The sequence below is a fragment of the Zophobas morio genome, unplaced genomic scaffold (assembly GCF_036711695.1).
Source record: "Zophobas morio isolate AGI-343-1 ecotype UQ-CSIRO unplaced genomic scaffold, CSIRO_AGI_Zmor_V1 ptg000038l, whole genome shotgun sequence".
NCBI classification, from domain to species: domain Eukaryota; kingdom Metazoa; phylum Arthropoda; class Insecta; order Coleoptera; family Tenebrionidae; genus Zophobas; species Zophobas morio.
This window is the reverse complement of record NW_026972143.1, coordinates 619125-646476: the sequence shown is the minus strand read 5'-3', so window position 1 is coordinate 646476 and position 27352 is coordinate 619125. Positions and strand designations below refer to the sequence as shown.

General features: G+C 34.9%; 2 protein-coding genes and 1 pseudogene across 2 annotated transcripts; 1 reads left to right on the top strand and 2 right to left on the bottom strand.

The window, feature by feature from the left end:
• Positions 1–1630: 1630 nt before the first annotated feature.
• LOC135139931 (uncharacterized) lies at positions 1631–3421 on the top strand (annotated as a pseudogene).
• Positions 3422–3549: 128 nt separating this feature from the next.
• LOC135139930 (phenoloxidase 1-like) lies at positions 3550–4452 on the bottom strand. Its single transcript, XM_064070297.1, has 2 exons — positions 4086–4452; positions 3550–4038 (listed from the first exon to the last, which is right to left on the bottom strand). The coding sequence occupies exons 1-2, from the start codon at positions 4450–4452 to the stop codon at positions 3581–3583; spliced, it is 825 nt and encodes a 274-aa protein (XP_063926367.1). The 3' UTR covers positions 3550–3580.
• Positions 4453–15509: 11057 nt separating this feature from the next.
• LOC135140269 (uncharacterized) lies at positions 15510–27349 on the bottom strand. Its single transcript, XM_064070763.1, has 2 exons — positions 27220–27349; positions 15510–19935 (listed from the first exon to the last, which is right to left on the bottom strand). Exons 1-2 carry the CDS (start codon positions 27232–27234, stop codon positions 15523–15525), a joined length of 4428 nt encoding a protein of 1475 aa, XP_063926833.1. The 5' UTR covers positions 27235–27349; the 3' UTR covers positions 15510–15522.
• Between the last annotated feature and the right edge of the window lie 3 nt (positions 27350–27352).

The following is a 27352-nucleotide window of genomic DNA, read 5'->3' as shown; positions in this document are numbered from 1 at the left end:
TAAAAATCATCTGATTACGAAAATGATGGCCACCGCTAACAATTTAGGAGCAAACTCATTGTTTTTGTTATTTGATACCAAACGCGTCAAGTTTAGATCTTGTGTTAGGGATTTATTGAATTATTAATTTATTTATAGATATATATTGTGGTGACCGAATTTAAATTAAAGTTTTCGCGCTGTAATTAATTAACAGCGTCGCGAAATCACATTTGAATAATTTGAATTTGAAAAAAAATTCAATCACAAAAAGGAAATCGTTAAACATAGGCAACCAAATATGCACGTCGGGTTTAATGGTTGGTTGGCTGGTAGAGAGCGTAGATTCATTCTGAATGTGCTTGTGTGAGTGTAACCACGTGGTAAGCGCTAGGTTTAAATTAGTTGGTTTGGTAGTTAATAAAACGAGAGGAAGCCTTTGTTTAACGACAATCAATCGTAACTTTCATAATGTACAGTTGTCCCCAACCCGCGCGGTCAATTCTTGCGGCCTTTTAATCGGAAAATGCGAACTTCCGGTCCACACGAAACACGTGCTGTAAATTTGTTTCATTGTTTGTAAATTCACCAATCAAGTTAGTTTTTCTTAATAGTCAGCTAGTGCAAACACAATTTAACAATCAGGATTATTTAAATAAACCACTTGCTAGAAGATTTCATGAAATTCACTTAGTCAGAGAAACACCTTATTGTTTAATTACGAATAAGCTTCTGGATGCATATACGTAAGCGTTACATTATAACACTTCTTAATTCTTCACACAAGATTGCTAATTGTTCATTTACGGCAGTTAAACAAGTTCATTATACTGCGAACTGGCGGGGGTTATGATATTTTCTTCCCTTAGGTGGTTATCATCGTTATCATGATTAATTCATCGAGGCATGCCTCACAACGCAGGAGATTGATTAATTCATCCAGGCATCCCATCACAACGCTACAGATTGATTAATTAATCGAGGCATGCCCTCACAACGCTACAGATTGATAGAGGTCCGTCCTCGCGACGCTGGAGATTAATAACATCACCGAGACGCTTTTTCCCTCGGAGCGATGATTGGATATTTTTGTGTTTGTTTATTATGTGTTTTGTTGGGGTAACCAGTTCGCGGTATTTTAAAATCTCAAAGTAAATTGTTTTTTGAAGTAACCCATCACTTAGATCATGATACAATTTGGCATAATGTAAACTCTTTGTTTGAATCGTTGATAAAGTGTGGCAATTATTAATTTCATGTAAATTTTGTTAACTTTGCAAATTTTCACCTCATACAATATTTCTCAATCTCACAGTTTTAACTTCAGTAATTTTATTTGTTGTATAATTTTAATTGAACGTAAATCTCATGTTCTACTGTTTTAACCTCACATAATATTTCTATTTGTACAAGTTTATTTCACACCAGATCTTCTATTTCATAAATCCTTGTTAAGTTTTATTTTGTAAATATTTTGTTGATGAATGTGTCTATCATATAAATTATTTGATGTCCAATTTTAATCTCACGCAAGAATTATTTGGCGAATTTAAATGTTGTTTATTGCTCGTTGAAACTTTAACTCTTGTTCAGTTGTTGTTAATATCAAAGTTATAAGAGATTGAATATTTAAAAATGGAATTGAGGTTAAATGACACAGAAAACGTGGCAGAAACGAAGTTCGGTTCCTAGTCGAGCTGGCGAGATTTATCGTGTCACCTGTACAGATCCACAGTTTTGGATAGATTCAGGGGCGGCCGCCGATGTTGTAAAGTTCTAGGCTTCGTGCTAGCCTAGATCCTCTTGCGGGTCTGGCGACCGTAATGGCCTAGTTCTGCAGGGCACGTTCGTAATGGAGATATGCGTGTGGGGTAGGCTTTGCGACAGATAGAATCACCGTCGTGGGGGGAGAACAGCTCCAGATCGGTAGCCCCAAACCCCGTTTGTGTTACAACACCCCAGGGGTACTTTAGTTGTGTAAAAAAAACGATCTGCCGCCACACGCCCGTAATAACTTGTGTATTTGCATCCAGTTACTTGATTCAGTTTTTGCTTTGTTTTATTAAATTTGTGATATTCAAATATTTGCATTGATCCCAAACAGATGTATAGAATTGTCCGTTTGTTCCTTTTTCATATGTGCATGTCTGTCAATTCGCGAGTGTTTTCTTTTATATATCGTAAGGTGTTTGAAATGTAATATTTCGATGAATAAAACCCCAGGGGGTTTTTGGGAATGAAGACCGATGACGCCGTGGCCCTACGGAGTCACCAGAAGGGCACGCTGAGTCACTGTCGCTCTTCGTGTCCTTTCCTCCTAAGGAAGGATTTCGACCTCCCTAATTTTGTCTATTATTTCTTGCGCTCTCAACTCACATGCAGTGTATGCTCACTTGTATGAAAAAATGTATTTTGGCAGGTTTTTTAAAAACAAACTCATACTAAAATTTTGAATGCATAACAGCTCGAGGACCTTTTGGAAATGGGACGTCTAATTTTGATTTTTTTGACAGCACAGTTTGGTTGTCATGATTATGCGTAATTCTAGGAATTTGATTCGGCTACCTAAGACCATACCTGAGGGGTACAGGGTGTTGTTGTATAGTGTGAGGGATCCGGATCCTACTAAGATGATCTTCAGCGACGCTGTCAAGGGGTTTTGCATGTACAACGACTGGGTGTTGTCGGAGGATGGGCTAGCTGAAGGGTAATGCTACGATTGAAGTACTTAATTCATTTCTGATTTGGTTTGTGTTGTAGTTATGTTGTCATCTTCGATATGAGAGGGGTTAGCATTGGCCATCTTGCCTGAGTCAGTCTTTCAGCTTTAAAAGCCTTCATGTTCTACATACAGGTAAGTTTCGGGTGTTTGAAGCTTGACAGTTCGATTGTGTCTTTTAGGACGCCCACCCAGATGACTTAAAGGCATCCACATCCTGAACACGACCTCCTGGATACACCACATCATGAGAATCGTAGTACCATTAGTACGATCGGAGATTTTAAGTTTGATCAAGTTTCATAAAGGTAATATATTGTCGCTGAAGCGTCTAAAGTTTTAACAGTTCTGCTTAGGTATGATCCCTGAGGGAATTCCTCATGAAATCCTCCCGGCAGACTACGGTGGTAAGGCTCCATCCGTCGACGAACTAGATACTCACACTAAAAGCATGGTCGATAAATACTCGGAGTGGTTGAAAGAGTCTGCGTGTTTCAAAGCCGATGAGACTAAGAGGGTTAAGAAGGCGTCCTGGTGGGGTTTGTTTAGTGGTGGTAGTGCTCCAGAAAAGCTAGATGAGAAGACCATACTACAAAATTTACAAATCGATTGAAATTATAGGTTGGAATTGTTAGGTCTAGTTAGGTAGGAGTGTATTCATTTGTATATAGTCAGATTTATCATGTATGTTTATGTAAGGAAGGTTAGGGATGAGTTTGTAGATGTGATTGTTGCTCGTGTACTTATTTAATATAAATAAATAAATTTTCTAATGCTCGGTGTTTTTGTTTTAGTAAAAATGATACAACAGATTTGCATGCTAAATATGTTTATTTACGAGTCAAGTCAAAGTCGTTACAAAGATCATCTTCAAAATCCCGATTAAACAAAAGCCTCCTTTGGTTTGAATGTCTTGTCCTTGAAGTTGATGGTGACGTTCCCCACGCGCATGTTGGGTGTCAAGAACTGCTGAAGATTGTTGACGCCCTCTCGTGGCAACCTATCGAACGGATATCCCATCGAACGACGATCAGGATACAACTTGTCCTTGATCCCGCAGAAACTTCCGGCATCGCTGCAAACTCCGTCGATGTTCTGGTCCACTTTATCGTCGCCGTAATTCGAGATCATCACGAAGAGTTCGCCTGCCATTCCTTCGACGGTTCCCTTAGGAATGAGCAAATGTTGGGGCCATCCGCATCCACAGAAATTGAATTGGTCCAACTCTGCGGTGTTTGCTCCGGGTCGTCTGGTGTCCAAGTCGCGGAAAGTCCTTTCGAACGGGATAGTCACGGTGGATTCACTGGAGGCACGAGTGAAGGTGTTCGCACCCTGCTTCACTGAAAAAACAATATAGTGGTGGTTCGCCACAGTCGGCGTCACTTACGCGTCACCGTGAACTTGTCCAGTTCGATGAACATGAGTCTTTGATTGCGGAAGGACCAAGTGCTGCCTCCTTCGTCGAATTTGAGAGCTAGGAAGATGCGACAAGTACCCAGTTTCGTTGCGGGGTTGGCGTTGTTGACGGTGATCTTGTAAGTGAAGGGTTGGTGTTGGAGGTGGGTGAAGCGGATGAAGACGGAACCTTTTTCCTGGAAGTCCATACCTCTGGACAAGTCCACGTCGGATTGTTGCCAGAAGGTGTTGAACACGTTGGAAGAAGTACCTTGGGATTGGACCTCGATATCTCTCACGGTGATTCCGGAGTAGTCGAGTTGGTCGATGGTGTAATGGGGAAGAGCAGTGACATTCATCACAATTGAGCTTGGGATGGATATGGGTGGGGCTTAATTCTTTGTGGTTTTTTTTCTTAATATAGTATTCTTTGAACAACACTATACTCAAAAACATATTTTTTATTTCTCGTAGAGAAATAAGGATTTTATAATTAAACGCCGCCCCCCGGCTAACGACAAATAAAAAAAAATTGGTCTAAAGAGTTTAGACAGTACTTCCCTCGCTGTCGGAAACTTGACGACTGCATGCCTATTGTGTTTTTTTTTCTCATTACATTTTTGTAGTGGGAATTTAAAAAAAAATTGTGATGACGTCATCAACATTTTTGCAAGGACACGTATATCAGTTGGGATAGATGTAGTGTAATACTAAGAATAAAATTATTGTATTCCCAAATTTTCGGGAAAATGAATCGGGTCGTTTTGAATATTGATTTCTTATAATCAATAAAATAACGAAACAATTTACTCACGTATACGGCGCCGGTGTGTAATATATAGAAAGCAGATTTCTGTCGGGCTAGGCAAGGCCAAACTCGGTACGGCTCGTACGGGATGCGAATTCATTGCGGTTGCGGACTGCACTTCGTTTATTTGAGATTAGAATAACGCTGTTTCGTTGCACTCTGCTGTTAATTCCCGTTCTCATTTACTTAGCCGTTTGATTAATAAATCGTTAATTATATTTATGGAATTAGTACCGATTAAATTCAGTGATTATCTATCACCCGGCGATCCAGCACGTCCCCCCCTATAATCGTGACGTAGCCCGACAGAAATCGGCTGTCTAGTAATATGAGGGGCAACTGAAAATCGTTTATGTATAAACATTCTTAATTTAAGACGACAAGCGTAACAGCATACGTGAGAGTCAAACAGAGAAACTGTAAACAAAACGACCATTGGTTTTATTGCTTCGACTTCCGCTTATTATATAAAACATTGGGTTTTATTTTAATTCTTGACGGTGAAATTCACAATTGGTTGATTATAAACATGTCTATTCCACATTCGCGGAACCAAGTGAGCGCATAAAACAAATGCAGGTCTGTAATGTTAAAGTCGATGTAAATAAGCGTGCTACCCTTATGTTTCAACTGAGTTTTTCCTTTAACACATTTTGTGTCTACCAAATTGGGTTGGTTGGGGTGTAATACTAATAATAAGTGTTGCTTTTAATTTAATCAATAAAATAAATTGACTTCATTAATTTTTTTGAACCACCTCTTAAGAAAATCTAAAAAATATGAATGGAATGATAAATCACAAGTACAAACTCATCATAGTTTTTGCATTTTAGATAGGATTTATTCAGCAAAATTTAAGGGTGACGTCATCAATTTTTTTAGGAGGGATGAACAAATACATTTTGAACAAAAGTTTACCATGCTTATAATAACTTTAAAATATTCCCAAGATTTCAAAGCATTCGGTTTTGTAGTTCCTGATTAAATCAATAAAATAAATTTACGCATTCATTAATTTTTTTGAGTCACCCTGTATATGCAAATCGAAAAAATTTGAATGGAATGATAAATCACAAGAAGAGACTCACCATATTTTGTACATTTTAGATAGGATTTTTTCAGCAAAATTTTGTGGTGACGTCATAAATTTTTTAGGGGGGACGACCAAATATATTTTGATCAAAAATTTACCATGCTTATGATAATTTTAAAATATCTTCAAGATTTCGAAGCATTCGGTTTTGTAGTTCCTGATTAAATCAATAAAATATATTTACGCATTCATTAATTTTTTTGAGTCACTCTGTATATGCAAATCCAAAAAATATGAATGGAGTGATAAATTACAAGTACAGACTCATCATATTTTTACAGTTTAGATAGGATTTATTCGGCAAACTTTCGAGCTGACGTCATCAAGTTTTTGGAGGGGATAAGCAAATATATTTTGACTAAACATTTATTATGCTCCTTATAACCTTAAAACATCTGCAAGATTTCAAAGCATTCGGTTTTGTAGTTCCTGATTAAATCAATAAAATAAATTTACGCATTCATTAATTTTTTTGAGTCACCCTGTATATGCAAATCGAAAAAATTCGAATGGAATGATAAATCACAAGAAGAGACTCACCATATTTTGTACATTTTAGATAGGATTTATTCAGCAAAATTTTGTGGTGACGTCATAAATTTTTTAGGGGGGACGACCAAATACATTTTGATCAAAAATTTACCATGCTTATGATAAGTTTAAAATATCTTCAAGATTTCGAAGCATTCGGTTTTGTAGTTCCTGATTAAATCAATAAAATATATTTACGCATTCATTAAATTTTTTGAGTCACTCTGTATATGCAAATCCAAAAAATATGAATGGAGTGATAAATTACAAGTACAGACTCATCATATTTTTACAGTTTAGATAGGATTTATTCGGCAAACTTTCGAGCTGACGTCATCAAGTTTTTGGAGGGGATAAGCAAATATATTTTGACTAAACATTTATTATGCTCTTTATAACCTTAAAACATCTGCAAGATTTCAAAGCATTCGGTTTTGTAGTTTCTGAGTAAATCAGTAAAATATATTTACGCATTCATTAATTTTTTTGAGTCACCCTGTATATGCAAATCCAAAAAATATGTGTATATATATCACAAGTACAGACTCATCATATTTTGTACATTTTAGATATGATTTATTCCACAAACTTTTGAGCTGACGTCATCAAGTTTTTGGAGGGGATAAGCAAATATTTTTTGACTAAAGATTTATGATGCTCTTCATAGCCTTAAAACATCTGCAACATTCCAAAGCATTCTGGTTAGCAGATTAAAAATTAAATTTCAAAATGTTGTTTTATAATTTTGATTTTTTTTCCAAAAAGCTGGACGTTTCGGGTGAAAAGTCGATTCAGAGTTGTAAACTACATGTGTAGGACTATGTTATTTTATACAATTGAAAACCCATTTACTATGTACAATTTTGAAGTGACGTCATCGCATAAGTGGTGAGGATGATTAGACAAATTTTGGTTAGCGTTTTACCATCTACATGATATTCTTAATATAAGTACAAAATTTCACAACAATCGGTCGAGTACTTTCGGAGATTATCTGTCTAATAAAAATCCGGGACGGCAGACGGACAGACGGACAGACGGACAGACGGACAGACGGACAGACGGACAGACGGACAGACGGACGGACAGACGGACGCACAGACGGACGGACAGACGGACGGACAGACGGACGGACAGACGGACGGACAGACGGACGGACAGACGGACGGACAGACGGACAGACAGACGGAAATAGGAGACCCATTTCTACGTTTTCTAGGGGTCATGAAAGATCGAGAAAACGTAAAAGTAGAGAGTCGGCCGACGGACTCGATTACAATACTTCCTTTGCTTACGCTCGGGAAGTAAAAATGAAAGAACACGGTGGGCGGGGTTAAGTTTAACTTTTTTCTACAATCTTTTATTTACAGACAGTAACCCCGCCCGCCCACCCTCTATTTTATTAGAATCTATTTTATTAGCGTAATTTGTCAAAATTAGGCTTTTTTAAAATCAAATTTTATGGGTATAATTTTTCAGAAAAGCAGTATTTGTTGGGCTGTATTTCAGAAGCGAGGAAAGTTCTGTCGAAATAGCCTTCGACCAATTTTTTAGCCTATACATTGTAAATTGACAAATATAAACAATGTCTAGAAAAAGATTTCTATGAATATTTTAGTTGCCAATAATACATTGATAAATTAAAGATTTAAATTGTGACGTCGCGAATCGTGACGTCACGACATATTCAAACAAAGGAATAGCTTCCCGAACATTCCCGAACGTGTTGTTGCGTCAGCCAACCAGTATTTAACAATTTTTTTAGCCTGTACATTGTAAATTAACTAATATAAACAAACAATGTCTAAAAAGATTTATGTAAACATTTTAGTTGCCAATAATACATTGATAAATTAAAGATTTAAATTGTGACGTCGGGAATCGTGACGTCACGACATATTCAAACAAAGGAATAGCTTCTCGAACATTCCCGAACGTGTTGTTGCGTCAGCCAACCAGTATTTAACAATTTTTTTAACCTGTACATTGTAAATTAACAAATATAAACAAACAATGTCTAAAAAGATTTATATAAACATTTTAGTTGTTATTAATATATTGATAAATTAAAGATTCAAATTGTGACGTCGCGAATCGTGACGTCACGACGTATTCAGACAAAGGAATAGCTTCCCGAACATTCGCGAACGTCTTGTTGCGTCAGCCAACCGGTATTTAACCAACTTTTTAGCCTGTACATTGTTAATTAACAAATATAAACAAACAATGTCTAAAAAGATGTATATAAACATTTTAGTTGCTAATAATACATTGATAAATTAAAAATTCATATTGTGACGTGGCGAATCGTGACGTCACGACGTATTCAAACAAAGGAATAGCTTCTCGAACATTCGCGAACGTGTTGTTGCGTCAGCCAACCGGTATTCAACCAATTTTTTAGCCTGTACATTGTAAATTAACAAATATAAACAAAGAATGTTTAAAAAGATTTATATAAACATTTCAGTTGCCAATAATACATTGATAAATTAAAGATTTAAATTGTGACGTCGGGAATCGTGACGTCACAACATATTCAAACAAAGGAATAGCTTCTCGAACATTCCCGAACGTGTTGTTGTGCAGACAACCAGTATTTAACAATTTTTTTAGCCTGTTCATTGTAAATTAACAAATATAAACAAACAATTTTTAAAAAGATTTATATAAACATTTCAGTTGCTAATAATACATTGATAAATTAAAGATTCATATTGTGACGTCGCGAATCGTGACGTCACGACGTATTCAGACAAAGGAATAGCTTCCCGAACATTCGCGAACGTCTTGTTGCGTCAGCCAACCGGTATTTAACCAATTTTTTAGCCTGTACATTGTAAATTAACAAATATAAACAAACAATGTCTAAAAAGATGTATATAAACATTTTAGTTGCTAATAATACATTGATAAATCAAAAATTCATATTGTGACGTGGCGAATCGTGACGTCACGACGTATTCAAACAAAGGAATAGCTTCTAGAACATTCGCGAACGTGTTGTTGCGTCAGCCAACCGGTATTCAACCAATTTTTTAGCCTGTACATTGTAAATTAACAAATATAAACAAACAATGTTTAAAAAGATTTATATAAACATTTCAGTTGCCAATAATACATTGATAAATTAAAGATTTAAATTGTGACGTCGGGAATCGTGACGTCACGACATATTCAAACAAAGGAATAGCTTCTCGAACATTCCCGAACGTGTTGTTGTGTCAGACAACCAGTATTTAACAATTTTTTTAGCCTGTTCATTGTAAATTAACAAATATAAACAAACAATGTTTAAAAAGATTTATATAAACATTTCAGTTGCTAATAATACATTGATAAATTAAAGATTCATATTGTGACGTCGCGAATCGTGACGTCACGACGTATTCAGACAAAGGAATAGCTTCCCGAACATTCGCGAACGTCTTGTTGCGTCAGCCAACCGGTATATATACAGGTCGGCGGCCACTTTTGGGCAGTCTGAGTTGAACGTTCACCACGTGAAGACGTCTGTTCCGAATAAGGAAAGTAAGGAAACAATTTCGCAACTAAGTGGCGAATTTATTTATTTATTTATTTTTAAAATTATTCGTTGTATATAATAACACATGGTGATAAATGACAGATTTACAATTATTAATGAAATCAACTCGTGCAAACACTGCTAAGAAACTATCATGACACAATTAAATAATATTTAAACAATTCAATTTGTTTAAACATTGTTGAATTGCAATTTTCCGGGCAAAGTATGAAAAATAATTTTAGTAATCTCATGGTGACACACCATGACGTCACTGTCACGTGACCACTTGAGCAAAGGCACGGTCTTCGGTCCGTTGTGTTCAGTTTTGATTTCGATCTGGTGGCAGCAACGTCGGAGCATTCGGAGCCCCGTTCTGGCGTAAAACTACCGCGTTTTCACGAATTTCTAATTCATTGATAATAAATATTAATGAAAATGTTCTGCATTAGCTCTGTGAACACGAAACAAAGTGTGCATTTTTCCAAAAATTCCCAAAAACGGAGTAAATACGGTTGTAGTTTTAATTTATATATACTGTTTAAATATGATAAGTATTAATTAATATAATTAAAGCCGTTTTCCTACAAACGTGAACATATTAAAAACGTGCAATGTTCCAGTCAAAATATGAAAAATAATGTTTGCAATCTCATCGTGATGTTTGATGACATCACTGTCACGAGAGCCACCTGAACAAATATTGCGGTTTTCGGTTAGTTTTGATTTCGGTCTGGTGGCAGCAACATCTGAGCATTCGGAGCTCCGTTTTCGCTTAAAAGTAGCCCGTGTTCGCGAATTTCTAATTTATTGTTTTTCTCATGGCAAGACGCACTCCAGACCTCCTCGTATTGTTTGGTTCTTGCTGGGCAACAACAACGAGCGAGCACAGTCATCGCTCTTTGGTGGCAAACGTGGAGAAATTTGTATATTGTAACTTTTGTAATTGAACCATTTTGTACTGTATATTGTATGTGTTACTAACTTAACTTGGGTCTTGCCAATTTAGCTCCAGTGGTGCAAATGCTTTGTTTTCACGGTGCATTTGCTTGGGTTTTAATTTTGCAACAGTGCATTCTTTGGTTCCGAGACTGAATTCTCCATGTCGTCAGACGCTTTGGCCTGGGGGGGTTCTCTGGGCCCTTAGACGCTGGGTCATCATCCTAAAAGGATGAGGTTCATCATCCCAAAGGGATGAGGTCAGTCGGCCCTGTATCTATGCGGCTGCGTTCTCCCTTGGGCGTGTGAGCGCTGCGACCTATAGATTTCGTTTCGAGTTCCATCGGTGTGCTTGCTTGGGTTTTCATTTTGCAACAGCGCATCCTTTGGTTCCAGGTCTGAATTCTCCATGTCGTCAGGAGCTCTTGGTCTGGGGGGGTTCTGTTGGCCCTTAGACGCTGGGTCGCATCATCCTATAAGGATGAGGTCAGTCGGCCTTGGATTTATGCGGCTGCATTCCTGCCTTGGGCGAACGAGCACTGCGACCAATAGATTTCGTTCCGAGTTCCATCGGTGTGCTTGCTTGGGTTTTCATTTTGCAACATTCTCAATTTTTGGTGCAATTTCTTCCGGTGATGAATTGGGTACTAACTTTGCATTTGTTTTGTATCTAAATTGTATCTGTATCTGTAGTGTATTCTGTATTGTAGTTACATTGTAGGTACCTGTATTGTATTTCTTTTGTATTGTACTGTATAACGTTCTATCCCTCATTAACAAATCCTAGCCCTCTCCTTTCCTAGCGAGATCTGCTCCAGACCTTCCCGTGGTTCTTGCTGAGCATCAACTATCGAGGACAGAAAATTCAAATTCAAAACCAGCAAAGTTTCACAAAAATCTTGAAAATCGCTCGTTGGTGGCCAACGTGGAGCAAAAGAGACTTTTGTAACTCAACTAACTTTGTTAACTTTGTTTTCTTAAGGAAACAAAAATGTATTACATTTAATTTATTATTTATAAGGACAAATGTGAAGACAAGTTGTTAACAAATTTTTCCTTCATTTTCCTTTTTTTCCTCGGCAACTTCTACCTTTAATAGGAGTCGTTTCTTTGATAAGCGTCATCACTAAATCAGCAATGTTAGTGTTTTGGAGGGGATAAGCAAATATATTTTGACTAAACATTTGTTATGCTCTTTTAAACCTTAAAACATCTGCAAGATTTCAAAGCATTCGGTTTTGTAGTTTCTGAGTAAATCAGTAAAATAAATTTACGCTTTCATTAATTTTTTTGAATCACCCTGTATATGCAAATCCAAAAAATATGAATGGAGTGATAGATCACAAGTACAGACTCATCATATTTTGTACATTTTAGATATGATTTATTCCACAAACTGTTGAGCTGACGTCATCAAGTTTTTGGAGGGGATAAGCAAATATTTTTTGACTAAAGATTTATGATGCTCTTTATAGCCTTAAAACATCTGCAACATTTCAAAGCATTCTGGTTAGCAGATTAAAAATTAAATTTCAAAATGTTGTTTTATAATTTTGATTTTTTTTCCAAAAATCTGGACGTTTCGGGTGAAAAGTCGATTCAGAGTTGTAAACTACATGTGTAGGACTATGTTATTTTATACAATTGAAAACCCATTTACTATGTACAATTTTGAAGTGACGTCATCGTATTAGTGGTGGGGATGATTAGACAAATTTTGGTTAGCGTTTTACCATCTACATGATATTCTTAATATAAGTACAAAATTTCACAACAATCGGTCGAGTACTTTCGGAGATTAACTGTCTAATAAAAATCCGGGGGCAGACGGACAGACGGACAGACGGACGGACAGACGGACGGACAGACGGACGGACGGACAGACGGACAGACGGACAGACGGACGGACAGACGGACGGACAGACGGACAGACGGACAGACAGAGGGAAATGGGAGACCTATTCACCTATTTCTTCGTCTTCTAGGGGTCATGAAAGATCGAGAAAACGTAAAAGTAGAGAGTCGGCCGACGGACTCGATTACAATACTTCCTTTGCTTACGCTCGGGAAGTAAAAACATCAGAAGGGCGGGTGGGCGGAGCTTATATTTTTCTTTTTTTTTCTTAATATACATAGCCATCTTGTCAACACAAGAAACTGAGAACATGGTTAAAATGGTACATTTTTGCAAGGAAATATGGATTTTCCGATTATGGGTCTGAGCCTAATTGCAAAATCGATATTTCCTTATACAAATTTTCCATTTTAAACATATTATAAGTTTCATGTTTTGAAAAGAAGTCTACACATATTAAAACAGAAAGGCAAAATGTAAGCCCCGCCCACCCGCCCTATCTCATTTGTGATGATTTTTTTTTATACACCGTGAACCAAGGGAGCAGCGCGTAACTGCAAAATACTTATTGCTTTGGAACAAATTAAACATATGTTTTTTAGTATGTTTTTGTTCAAAGAATTATGTATATCAAGAACAAAGGCAAAATATTAAACCCGCCCACCCACCCTATCTCAATTGTGATGATTTTTTATTATTGGAAACTAAGAACACGTTTAAAATGGTAAATTTTTGTAGAGAAATAATAAGAATTTTGCAATTAAATTCCGCTTTTTTGGCTTTCGGCGATAAAAAAAATCATCACAATTGAGATAGGGTGGGCGGGCGGGGCTTCTATTTTGTCTTGTTTCTTAATATACGTAGTCGTATTTTCTGAATAAGAAACTTAAATGTGTTTCAAATGGTAAATTCTTATAGACAATATGGATCTTGTAGTTAAGCCCCGCCTCTCGATCTGACAACGAATGAAAAATTCATCACAATTGAGAATTGACATCGGGGCGTGTATGGGTGGGGCGTAGTCTCTGGCTTTATTTTTTTCTTAATATACATAGTAAGTATTTTTTGAACAACACTACTCAAAAACATGTTTTTAATTTCTCGTAGGGAAATAATGATTTTGCAGTTAAGTTCCGCCTTCTTGGCTCACGATCAATAAAAAATCATCACAATCGCGATAGGGTGGGTGGGCGGGGCATATATTATGCCTTTTTTCTTAATATACGTAGTCGTTTTTTCAGAACAAGAAACTTAAAACATATTTAGAATGGTAAATTCTTGTAGACAAATATGGATCTTGCAATTAAGCCCCGCCCCTCGATCTGACAACCAATGAAAAATTCATCACAACTGGGAATTGACATCTGGGCGGGTATGGGTGGGGCCGAATGTTTGCCTTATTTTTTTCTTAATGTATATAGTATGCTTTGAATTGAACAACACAATATTCAAAAAAATGTTTTTAATTTCTCGTAAGGAAATAAGGATTTTGCAGTTAAGTTCCGCCTTCTTGGCTCACGACCAATAAAAAAAATCGTCACAATTGAGATAGGGCGGGTGGGCAGGGTTACATTTTTCCTTTTTTTCTTAATATACAAAGCATTCTTTTCATAACAAGACACACAACATAGTTAAAATGGTACATTTTTGCACGGAAATATGGATTTTGCAATTATGAGGCGCAGCCTAATAGCAAAATTAATATTTCCTTACACAAATTTTCCATTTTAAAAATGTTTTAAGTTTCATGTTGTAAAAAGAAGTCTACACATATTAAAACAAAAAACCAAAATATAAGCCCGCCCACCCACCCTGTCTCAATTGGAATTATATTTTTTGGCCGTGAAGTAAGGGGGGGAGCGTAACTGTAAAATACTTGTTTCTTTACAAGAAATTAAATGCATGTTTTTGAGTATGGTGCTGTTCAAAGAATACTAGGTATAATAAGAAAACGAGGCAAAATATAAACCCCGCCCACCCACCCTATCTCAATTGTGATGATTTTTTTATTATTGGACACTTAAAACACATTTGAAATGGTAAATTTTTGTAGAGAAATAATAAGAATTTTGCAATTAAATTCCGCTCTTTTGGCTTTCGGCGATAAAAAAATTCATCACAATTGAGATAGGGTGGGTGGGCGGGGCTTCCATTTTGTCTTGTTTCTTAATATACGTAGTGGTCTTTTCTGAATAAGAAACTTAAATGTGTTTCACATGGTAGATTCTTGTAGACAAATGTGGATCTTGTAGTTAAGCCCCGCCTCTCGATCTGACAACGAATGAGAAATTCATCACAACTGAGAAGTGAGATCGGGGCGTGTATGGGTGGGGCCTAATCTCTGGCTTTATTTTTTTCTTAATATACATAGTAAGTATTTTTTGAACAACACTATACTCAAAAACATGTTTTTAATTTCTCGTTGGAAAATAAGGATTTTGCCCCAACTCAATCGTTTGTCCTTTTTCCTGTCAAAATCGACAACGATTACCAAAACAAAGCAAAACATTCAAATACCACCTATATTCATCACCGTCCCCTTCTGAATGACATCCAAAACCCTATTGCTCCACCGCTTCAACCCATCAACGTCCAGAGAGCCACTGAGAAGGCGTAGTTGAACAAGTAGGGGTTGACGAGATGACAAAGTAATAAAACGCAACACAATAAAACCATGTCATTTATTTTTCAAAAATTCAGTCCTGAGGGCTCGACGAACATTATAAAGTCGCTTATCTTCCAAAGACTGAACCATAGCAGCCCCCTTTAGCAGCAAATTTCGATACAAACAGTGCCCTTCCGTAGCAAACACTAACGGATACACCTTATGATCCTTAACAACGCGCATCAAATCCGCCTTCTCCCAAAGAAACTCAACAATATCCACTTTCCCACTATAAACAGCCAACTGAATGGCATGAACACCATTATACGTCAAACAATCCACATCTGCCCCTTTTTCGTACAGAAACTTAGTTAATTCCAAGTCTGTCTTAGCAGCTACATGTATCAAAGTCACTCCGTTCCGACCAAGAGCGTTTACACCCAAAACCCCAGAAGAAACCGCGCTTTTAATAAACTCCACATCGCATTCCCCTGTTTCGAAAAGACACCAAATCCACTCTCTATGCACTCTGTCAACACAAACTCTTGCCCCTGTGTCATACAAAAACTCCGCTATCTTAAAATTCTTCATTTTTATAGCTACCACAAGCGCGGTTTCCCCGTTGTCGTTTTCAATATCAACATCAACAATCTTAGACGCAACGAAAGCAACGACCTGTACATCACCACCCAACACAGCATAGTGCAAAACGCTCATTTTCCTCGTCGTCACTATATTAACATCCGCGTTGTTCGCGCACAAAAGTTCGCAAACATCAAAGTCTGCGTTCAAAGCAGCCACGTGTAAGGGTGTCTCCCCGTCGTTGTTCTGCGAATTAATGGACACCCCCTTGTCGAGAAAAAAACCCACCAAGTCGATACTGCTACACTTGTTTAAATACAGTTCTCCGGTCGTAGTGTCTCCAAGTAGTTCGCGAACATCCCCAGAGAAACACAGTTCGTGTTCGAATGTTTCGCTACGCACGGCACAGTGTAAAATAGTGTCTCCATTTTGTGCCACAACGTCGCTTTTTGCCCCCCATTTTGTCAATAGAGTCACAATTGTCAGTTTTTTCATTCGAGTGGCGAGCTGCAAAGCTGTGTTTCCTTTGTAACTGTACTCTAAGTCGGCGCCATTTTGAATAAGGAACGTCAACATCTCCATTTTGTTGAAGCAACAGTACATTATGGTCATGTGGAGCGTGAGCTTTGGCAACGACTTGACTAGTGGGTGGTTCATGGTCGCCAACAAGTTTGAAGACCCTGTAATCACGAGGAACAAAGGTAAGTTTATGTCTGGAACAAAGGGGGCGTTTTTGGTGATTTCCTTCGTCGTTGGATATTTCTGCAAAATCATTTCCATCGCGTACAGGGACGACGTTTGGTTGGCGTAATCCAGACAATTCCAGCTGAAAAGTTCGTCCCGTTCCAGAGGATCGCTTTCCAGGACAAAACTAACGATCCGTCTACTCGTAATCACCTCTTCAATAAACCTCAAAAACCGGGACGTGTGAAAAAAGCAATCGAAGACGCTCCAATTCGGATATTCCATCCCTCGACAAGCAGCTAGATGCAGAGGATTCCGTCCCGCTCTATCGTAGACCTTACCACCCCCACAATGTCTCTCAATCTGTTGAAGATCCATATAAATCACCCCCAAATGCAAGGGACTTTCTTCAGCCAACATGATATTCAAAATGAGTAACAAATTCTTGTACCTGTCCGAAAACAGGTGTTGCTTCAAAACCCGAACTTTGTCGAAGTTGTACGAAAAGAACATGCACGCGAAATACTCAGCGTACGTCTGGTGCTCAAACACAGCCTTATTCTCACTGTTCACATGGACCACAATCCCCAAAGGGTCCCTCGTCCTCTTAATCTCGTCCAAAAACCGGCGAGTCCTCCTTAAGTCCAAATTCAACTCCCGGAAAACCACGTCGTCTAGGATCGTCACCAAAGCCAAAATTTCGTACTTCTCGAAATAATCTTCGGCTTCTCCAACCACAATGTGGGGGTTTTTAGCCTCTTGTTTGCTAACCGTGTGCTTGTACCTTCCGTCAAAAAACAGTCGGTACATTTTGGTCAAAACGAAGATATTGTCAGCGGTGGACTTGAACTTGTCTTCGTCGTCGAGGAAGATTTGGGTGATAATATAGAGCTGGAGGGGGATACCGAGGACTTGGCGGTTATTCACGACTTCGGTACTGTTGAAGATTTTTCCAATCACTGTTTGGACTTCGTCGTCGCGGTACGATTTACTACGAAGTCGGTTCTTGATGTAGTGGATTTGCTCGTTTCGGTCGACTTCGGTTAGCTTGACGGTGAATTTTTTGAAATAGGTGATGAGGCCGGCTTCCAGGTTTTGGCGGGAGAAGATCCACACTCGTAAGCCGAGGGCTGACAACTTTTTAGCGTAAGCCAGAAGGGTGTCAATGCAGGTGCTGTCAAGTTCGTCTAGACCGTCGAGGAAGAAAACGACTTTCTTGGCTCGGAGGAACGCGGTCTTCGTATTGTCAAGAAAATTGTTTCCCGTGATTGTCAACAAGTGGTGTAGGACGTCGTCAATGAAGTGTTTTTCTTTGAGGAAGCCGTTGTGTGCTTTCAGATCGACGATGACAGTCCAAAAATTTGGCAGCTGCTTGTGCAGCGATTTACACAGAGTGGATTTTCCCATTCCCGCTTGAGCACACAGAACATTAACTGTAGTGTCACAATAGTTGTGGATTTCCTTCTCATCTACATCTATCTCGCTAAAAAACGCAGGATCGGTGTTTTCTAACACCACAGGGATGAACGTATCAAAATCAATCATCTTCAAATAGAACAAATTTTTGCTTTTGGTTTTGACACGGATTTGTTCAAAAGTGTCCAAAGGACACTCGTCGTCCAGTGGTATCACAACCGACTTCTGCGGAAGCGTGGTCAACCTAAAGAAACCCGGTAATTCAAAAACCGGGATATCATTATCTTCAAAAACCTCCCTCAACTCTTCAAACTTCCCCCCAAAATCAATAACGAATATGTTGTTTTTGAAGAGGAAATTTCGCTTCAAAAGGGATTCTTGTTTGAGCACGAAAATCGAAATTCGGCGTGGGATGTGGTTCAAAGGGAGGACTTCGGTGTCGTCGCCAATCACGAAATTGTCACACAACATGAGGAATAGTTCTTTGACTCTAATAAAGTCAACGCTTCCAAGACAACTAAGTAAATCTTCTAACACGATTTTGTCTTTATTTTGTAACGACAAGGTGCACGTTTTGACGATTTCTGCATACTCTGCGCTCGATTTTGATAAATCGTTCAAATTTTCAAAAATCGTGAATTTTGACAACTTGGTCACGTCCACTCCTTGACCGACTAAGACGAATTTCACGTTTTTCCCGTCGTTGCGATAAAGAGTCATCGCGTGGTCAAAATTTCGGGCTGACGATTCACACCACTCCAGGAGAAGTGGTTTATCGAAAAAGTAGTGCAAAAATTGGTTCTTTTTTCTAGTATCTAGTGCCAACCGATCTTTGGTGAAGTACCTATCCAGAAATTTGTACTTCTTTCCTAGATAAAGCATATACACTAACATGGTATCGTCAATATCGTCTTGGTCCGTCACTTCTAGTTTGTATTCTTCTTTATACCAACGCAAAATCTGTGTGGTGTGTTCAGAAATTTCCTCATCGTCACACTTTGGCAACACTTCGACAATATTGTCGTCAATTATAGTGACGTCAAATTGTCTCACTATTGTTTCAAACAACTCAAGTTTGTGGTCACCTTTTCGTGAAAGTTGGACACCCGTGATGGTAAAACTGTCCAGAAAAATATCCACCAAGTGGAAATTGACGGTGGTTTGATCCATAACCTTGTTCGTGTAGCCATTCTGGTGCCACGTTCTAAACACCTCCAAGTAACTCAACATAGCATGTTCATTCCTGTCCATCTTGTCAAAAATTTCCTCTTTCAACCCCTTGAAGCCCTTCTGCCCCACGTACACCCTAAACCTTTCCAAAAACCTCCCGTAATCCTTGACTGTTTCGTCGTTGACTTCGAACCTATACACGCTTTCTGATTCCACGCCAGTGTTGAAGAAAGCTTCACCAAAACAGCGGTCTTCGACCATCCGGAAGTGCTTCAGCTGTTGTTTGCTACAAGGATTGAACTCTCTGTTCGTGTAAAGAATGAAATGGCAGTGTTGGTTTTGGGCGTCGATGGTGTTGAAAGCTTTGTGATACTTTTCTAAACAGAAGTCGCCTTTGGCTTCGAAGTTCGTGGGTAGGAGTTTCGTTGAGCGGTTTTCTTTGTGTTTCAGCTGGATGGCGAAGCGGTGTGTGGACTCGTCCGTCGTGGTTATGTCCACTACGACGTCGTCGATGTTGCCGAATTCGGGGACGTTGCTGCGGATGGAGTAGGCTTTGACGGTGGGGTTTTGGTGGAGGGTTAGGGCGAAATAGGCGGGGACTAGGATTTCGTACTCGATGCCAAAGCCTGGAGCCTGTGGGAGAAAATGCTGTTAAAGTATAAAATTTAAGAGTTATTTTGACATTTACCATTTTGATTTTTTGTAGTTTTGGATTTTTTAGATTTTTTTGAAAATGTTCGTGTTTTTTTTTGTATTATTGGATTTCTTAAGGTTCTTGAAGACTTGGAATTTTTTAATTTTTCGGATCTCTGGGATTTTTTATTTTTTCTTAGATTTATTTACTTTTTTGGATGATTTGATAATTTTTGTTTTTTTTTTGTTTTTTTATTCTCCGATTTTTTTTTATTTTTGGGATATTTTCGTTTTTTTTGGACTTTCTGTTTTTTTTGCATTTTTCTAATTCACTGGTCAACAGCTAAGCTCTAACTTTTATTATAGCAGCCAATTATTATTTAATTAACAATTTTAAATGATATTATAAACGGCTAAACCAAAACTTAGCTCTCATTTAAAAGTAATGTTAAAATATTATCCTTTGAAAAATACAAAAATCGTACTATTAAGTAATAGGAAACTTTCTATAAGGTGTATTTTTTGTGATCAAATTGCTACAAACTTCTTGGGAAACAATAAGAAAACTACGTTTAGCAAGTAGAAAACATGTTATCATCATATAAAAAATTTAAAATTAACATATTCTTAAAAGTGCATTTTATGCATTCGCATCTTGATTTTTTCCCCAAAAATTATGACGACGTGAGTGACGAACATGGAGAACGCTTCCATCGGGGCATTTTGTCGATAGAAAAACGTTACCAAGATCGATGGAACACCTAAATGCTTGCAGAATACTGCGGGACCATCAAGCGAGAGATCTTCAATGAAATCTATCGGAGGCAACCGAAAAAACGTCGGTCTTAGCTGTTTCTTTTGTTTTTTTCGTTTTTTAAACTACAATCGTTTTTTTCTTAATTATGGTTGTTCTTTTGTTAATACATCACTTTTTCCCGTTAAAGATACAAAAATTACATTGTTTTACCTGATTTTTTGTTTTTAACATCAAATATGCATTTTTCTTTTTAATTGAGCTAAGTTACAAGGTTTATGCCCTTTGTTACAAACACAGAGACAAATTAAACGAAAACATTACAATTATGTCAAAGTTAGAGAGAAAAAATTAAATTTTGTTGACCAGTGTTATTGGACTTCTTGAGTTTTTTTAGTTTCTTGGGTTTTTAGATATTTTGACGTTTTTAAATCCTTTGATTTTTGTTTTTTTTTTAATTTTTTGGACATTTTCTTTGAGGTTCTTGGAGTTTATTCTTGGATTTTTTGGATTTTCTGGATACTTGGATTTTTCGGAGTTTTGGCTTTTTGATTCATTTTTTTATATTGCACATTTTTTTTGTTTTAAATTTCCGATTTTTTGGATTTTTGGGATACTTTCGATTATTTGAATTTTCGGAAATTTTGGATTTCTTGAGGGTGACTTGCATTTTTTGGAGTTTCCGGGTTTTTCGGATTTTTCGGATTATGCGGATATTTTGATTTTTTGGATCTTTTGGATCTCTATTATCTTATGGATTTTTTTTGGGTTTTTCGAATTTTCCAGATTTTCCAGATTTTTCGGAATGCTTCGGTTTTATGAGATTTTTTGGTTTTTTGTGTTTTGTTTTTGACCTTATTCAGTTGTTGTTAATTTTTTTTGTGTTATTTTATTTACCGATTTTTGGATTTTTGAGATATTTTCGATTATTTGGATTTTTAGAATTACTGGCTTTCTTAAATTTTTTTAGTTTTTTGGCTTTCTTGAATTTTTTAGAATCTTGGGATTTTGGATTAAAGGATTTTTTGAGGTTCTTAGGTTTCTTGGATATTTTTGATTTTTCGGATATTTTTGAATTTTTAGATTTTTGAAATTATCAGATTCTTAAGTCTTTTTTGGATTCCTTGGATTTCGTAATTGCTTCCATTCTTTGTTTTTTTAATTTTTAGGATATGTTCGATTATTTACATTTCTCGGACTTTTTTAATTTTTTGAAGTTATTGGTTTTTTTTGGTTTTTCATTTTTTTTCGGATTACATGGATTTTTTTGGATTTTTTGGATGTTTCTTCGGATATTTCGAATTGTTTTTCTTTTATCTTTTGTATTTATTAAATTTTTTCCATTTTTTTGGATGTTTCATTTTTGCTTTTTTAATTGCTAATTTTTTAGGTTTTTTGGATTTTTTGGTAATTTTCAATTTTTAAATTTTGAGATTTGTTGAGTTTCTCGAGTTTCGTTCATTTTTTACATTTTTCGCACGTTTTAATTTATCGGATTACCTCGTTTTTTAATTTTTCGGATTATGTGGATTTTTTATGCCCCTTTGGATTTTTTGATCTTGTTTCGAATTTTTCGGTTCTTTTGGATTTTTTTGGATGTACTACATTTTTTCAATTTTTTGGATAAGTTTAATTTTTTTTGGTTTTTTATTTGCCGATTTCTTGGATTTTTGAGATATTTTCGATTTTTTGGATTTATTCAGTTTCTTGAGTTTGTTGGTTTTCTCAGATTTTTTGGATATTATGGATTTTTCGGATTAATTTATCGGATTACCTCGTTTTTTAATTTTTCGGATTATGTGGATTTTTTAGGCCCCTTTGGATTTTTGGATCTTGTTTCGAACTTTTCGGTTCTTTTGGATTTTTTTGGATGTACTAAATTTTTTCGATTTTTTGGATAAGTTTAATTTTTTTTGGTTTTTTATTTGCCGATTTCTTGGATTTTTGAGATATTTTCGATTTTTTGGATTTATTCAGTTTCTTGAGTTTGTTGGTTTTCTCAGATTTTTTGGACATTATGGATTTTTCGGATATTTTTGAGTCTTTAAATTTTTGAAATTATCGAATTTCTTAAGTTTTTTTGGATTTCTTGGATTTCGTAAATCCTTCCATTTTTTGTTTTTTTTTAGATTATTTTTTGGATAAGTTTAATTTTTTTTTGTTTTTTATTTTCGGATTTTTTAATTTTCTCAGATATTTTCGATATTTTGGACTTTTGGATTGTGTTCAGTATTTTTCTTGTTTTTCTCAGATTTCTTAGATTTTTTGTATTTTTCGTATATTTTTGAATTTTTAGATTTTTGAAATTTATTGTTTATATTTTTGGATAATTGGATTTCATGAAGTTCTTGGGTTTCTTCCATTTTTTGAATATTTCGGATCTTGTTTCGAATATTTCCAATTTTTCGGATTTTTTTTGTTTTTTTAAGTTTATTAAATTTTTTCCATTTTTTTGGATGTTTACTTTTTTGTTTTTTTAATTTCCGGTTTTTTTGGTTTTTTGGATTTTTCGGTAATTTTCGATTTTTCAAATTTTTGGATTTGTTGAGTTTCTTGAGTTTCGTTCATTTTTTACATTTTTCGCACTTTTTAATTTTTTGGATTACCTCTATTTTGAATTTTTCGGATTATGTGAGTTTTTTTAGGCTTTTTGATTTTTTTTTAATCTTGTTTCGAATTTTTCGGGTCTTTTGGAATTTTTTGAATGTACTAAATTTTTTCGATTTTTTGGATAAGTTAAAATTTTTTTTGGTTTTTTATTTGCCGATTTTTTGGATTTTTGAGATATTTTCGATTTTTTAGATTTATTCAGTTTCTTGAGTTTCTTGGTTTTCTCAGATTTTTTGGATATTATGGAGTCTTTAAATTTTTGAAATTATCGGATTTCTTATTTTTTTGTTTGGATTTCTTGATTTCGTAAATCCTTTCATTTTTTGTTTTTTTTTTATTACATTTTGGATTTTTCGGATTTTTTTGGTTTTTTGTTTTTCAGATTATGTGGATTTTTTTTGGACTTTTTGATTTTTTGGATCTTTCGAATTTTTTCGATTTTTCTTCGGATATTTTGAATTTTTCGGATTTGTTTTATTTTTGTAGAATTTTTTCGAGTTTATTAAATTTCTTCCATTTTTTGGATGTTTCATTTTTTGTTTTTTACATTCCCGATTTTTTAGGTTTTTTAGGATTTCTAGGATATTTTTAGTTCATTTTTTGGATTTTTTGGATTTTTCTAATATTTTGGATGTTTGGATTGTTGGATCTTTTACCGAATTTTTCGGGTATTTCGAATTTTACGGTTATTTTGCGTTTTTTTTTTGATGTACTAAATTTTTTTTTTGGTTTTTTATTTTCCGATTTTTTAGTTTTCTCAGATATTTTCGATATTTTGGATTTTTGGATTGTGTTCAGTATTTTTCTTGTTTTTCTCAGATTTTTTAGATTTTTTGGATTTTTCGTATATTTTTGAATTTATAAATTTTTGAAACTTGTTTTTTTTATTTTATATATTATATGGATTTTTTTGGACTTTTTGATTTTTTGGATCTTTGGAATCTTGTTTCGGATATTTCGAATTTTGCGGGTTTTTTTTTTGGGGGGTTTTGTTCTTTAGGGTTCATTACATTTTTTCCATTATTTGGATAAGTTTAATTTTTTGTTTAATTTTCCGATTTTTTTTTTGATTTCTAGGATATTTTCAATTTTTTGAATTTTTGTATTTCTAGGATATTTTCGATTTTTTGAATTTTTGGATTTCTTGAGTTTCTTGGGTTCCTTCGATTTTTTAGATTTTTCGGACTTTTTAAATTTTTTGAATTTTCGAATTTTTATTCTACCTATTATTTTTTTATTTTTGGGATTACGTGATTTTTTTGGGCTTTTTGATTTTTCGGATCTTTCGGATCTTTTTTCCGATTATTTGGTGTTTCGAATTTTTCGGTTTTTTGGAAATTTAGTTTTTTTGGATTTATTAAATTTTTTCCACTTTTTGGATGTTTCATTTTTTGTTTTTTCATTCTCGATTTTTTAGGTTTTTCTAGATTTTTTTTGGATTTTACATTTTTTTGGATTTTTCCATTTTTTTATCTTTCGGATTAAGTATGTGGATTTTTGGGCATTTTGAGTTTTTGGATATTTTGGATTTCTTGAGTTGTTTCGAATTTTTCGGTTGTTTTGCATTTTTTTGGATATACTAAATTTTTTCGATTTTTTGGATAAGTTTAATTTTTTTTTGGTTGTTTATTTTCAGATTTTTTAGATATTTTCGATATTTTGGGTTTTTTCAGTATTTTTCCTGTTTTTCTCAGATTTTTTTAGAATTTTTGAATTCTTCGGATATTTTTTAATTTTTCGGATATTTTTGAATTTTTCAATTTTTGAAATTTCAATTTTTTTAGATTTCTTTGATTTCGTGAATCCTTTCATTTTTTGTTTATTTTTTTATTTTTAGAATATTTTCGATATTTTTGGATAATTGGATTTCTTGGATTTCTTCCATTTTTTGTATTTTTCGTACTTCTTTGGTTTTTCATTTTTTTTTTTTCGGATTATATGGATTTTTTTGTACTTTTTGATTTTTTGGATGTCTCGGATCTTGTTTCGGATATTTCCAATTTTTCGGATTTTTTTGTTTTTTTAGGTTTATTAAATGTTTTCCATTATTTGGTTTAATTTTTCGTTTTATTTTCCGATTTTTTTTTTTTTGGATTTGTAGGATATTTCCAATTTTTTGATTTTTTGGATGTTTTGGGTTGTTGGATCTTTTTTCGAATTTTTCGGTTATTCTGCATTTTTTTGGATGTACTAAATTTTTTCGATTTTTTTGGATAAGTTTAATTTTTTTTGGTTTTTTATTTTCCGATTTTTCAGTTTTCTCAGATATTTTTCATTTTTTAGATTTTTTGGATTTTTCGTATATTTTTGAATTTATAGATTTTTGAAACTTATTGTTTATTTTTATTTTATTTTTAGAATATTTTCGATATTTTTGGATAATTGGATTTCATGAAGTTCTTGGGTTTTTTCCTTTTTTTGGATTTTTCGGATTTTTTTGGTTTTTCATTCTTTTTATTTTTCGGGATTATATGGATTTTTTTGATGTTTCGGATCTTGTTTCGGATATTTCCAATTTTTCGGATTTTTTTTTGTTTTTTCAGGTTTATTAAATTTTTTCCATTATTTGGAAACATATAATTTTTTTGGTTTATTTTCCGATTTTTTTTTTTGGATTTGTAGGATATTTTCAATTTTTTGAATTTTTGGATTTCTTGTGTTTCTTGGGTTTTTTCGATTTTTTAGATTTTTCAAATTTTTTTGTTCTTTAGGGTTTATTACATTTTTTCCATTATCTGGATAAGTTTAATTTTTTGTTTTATTTTCCGATTTTTTGTTGTTTTTTTTTTGATTTCTAGAATATTTTCGATTTTTTTAATTTTTGGATTTCTTGAGTTTCTTGGGTTCCTTCGATTTTTTAGATTTTTCGGACTTTTTAAATTTTTTGGATTTTCGAATTTTTATTATTCCATATTTTTTTATTTTTGGGATCACGTGATTTTTTTGGGCTTTTTGATTTTTCGGATCTTTTTAGATCTTTTTTCCGATTATTCGGTATTTCGAAATTTTCGGATTTTTTGGAAATTTAGTTTTTTTCGATTTATTAAATGTTTTATTTACATTTTTTTGGTCAAGTTTAATTTTTTTGTTTTTTATTTCCCGACTTTTGTTTTTTTTTTCGGATATTTTCAATTTTTTAGATTATTGATTTTTTGAGTGTCTTGGCTTTTTTGGATTTTTTAGATTTCTTAAATTCTTTGATTTTTCGTCTTTTTTAATTTGATGAATATTTTCGAATTTCCGAATTATTGGATTTGGATTATTTTGGATTTTTTGAAATTTTGGATTTCTTGAGTATTTTAGGTTTCTTAGCTGTCTTGGATTTTTTTTATTTACACAACCAACAATACAGTAAATAATAATTGGTTTCTAACAGATTGCGTTTTCTGTTGACGTTACTATGACAACTAGTCTTAACGCCCTTGGGTATTAATTGGCCAAAAACGCACCTGAAACCCACGCCATTATAGACCAATAATAAGCAGCAAGACATACAAATTTTAACTCCCGATTCGAGTAAAAATTACTATTTCATAATACCCGCCAATTTAGTAACCTTACCGATCAACTATCATATTGGTGTTGTCAACATAATTTCAATAACATTGAAATTTTCAAAGCTCTTGAGACGTTTTTTTTTTCTCGATTATACGGTAATAATCACGATAGATACTTTTAGCGAGCGCCATCAACTCACAAAAAATCACACACAGATGAAAATTTACAAAAATCAATTTCAGGGTTTGTATAGTTGGTTGCATAATTCGCATAACATTGATTATTCAGTTCTTTGTCTACGCGCAGTCTGAGACTATTTTTATCACAGTAACCTTCAAGTCGAGACAAAAATTTCATTATTTACACTACCAGAAGAACGAAATATGTAACCTTTACAACAAAAATTATCAATAAGGACTCACGTGTTGCTTCGCCATTTTTTTTTGTACGTATCAGTCACGATTCACACCATTTTATATCTTCGGGCTTATCAGCTAAGTGTGCACACCTCACATTGTGGTTATGTGGTTGCACAACCTAAAATAGATTACTAAC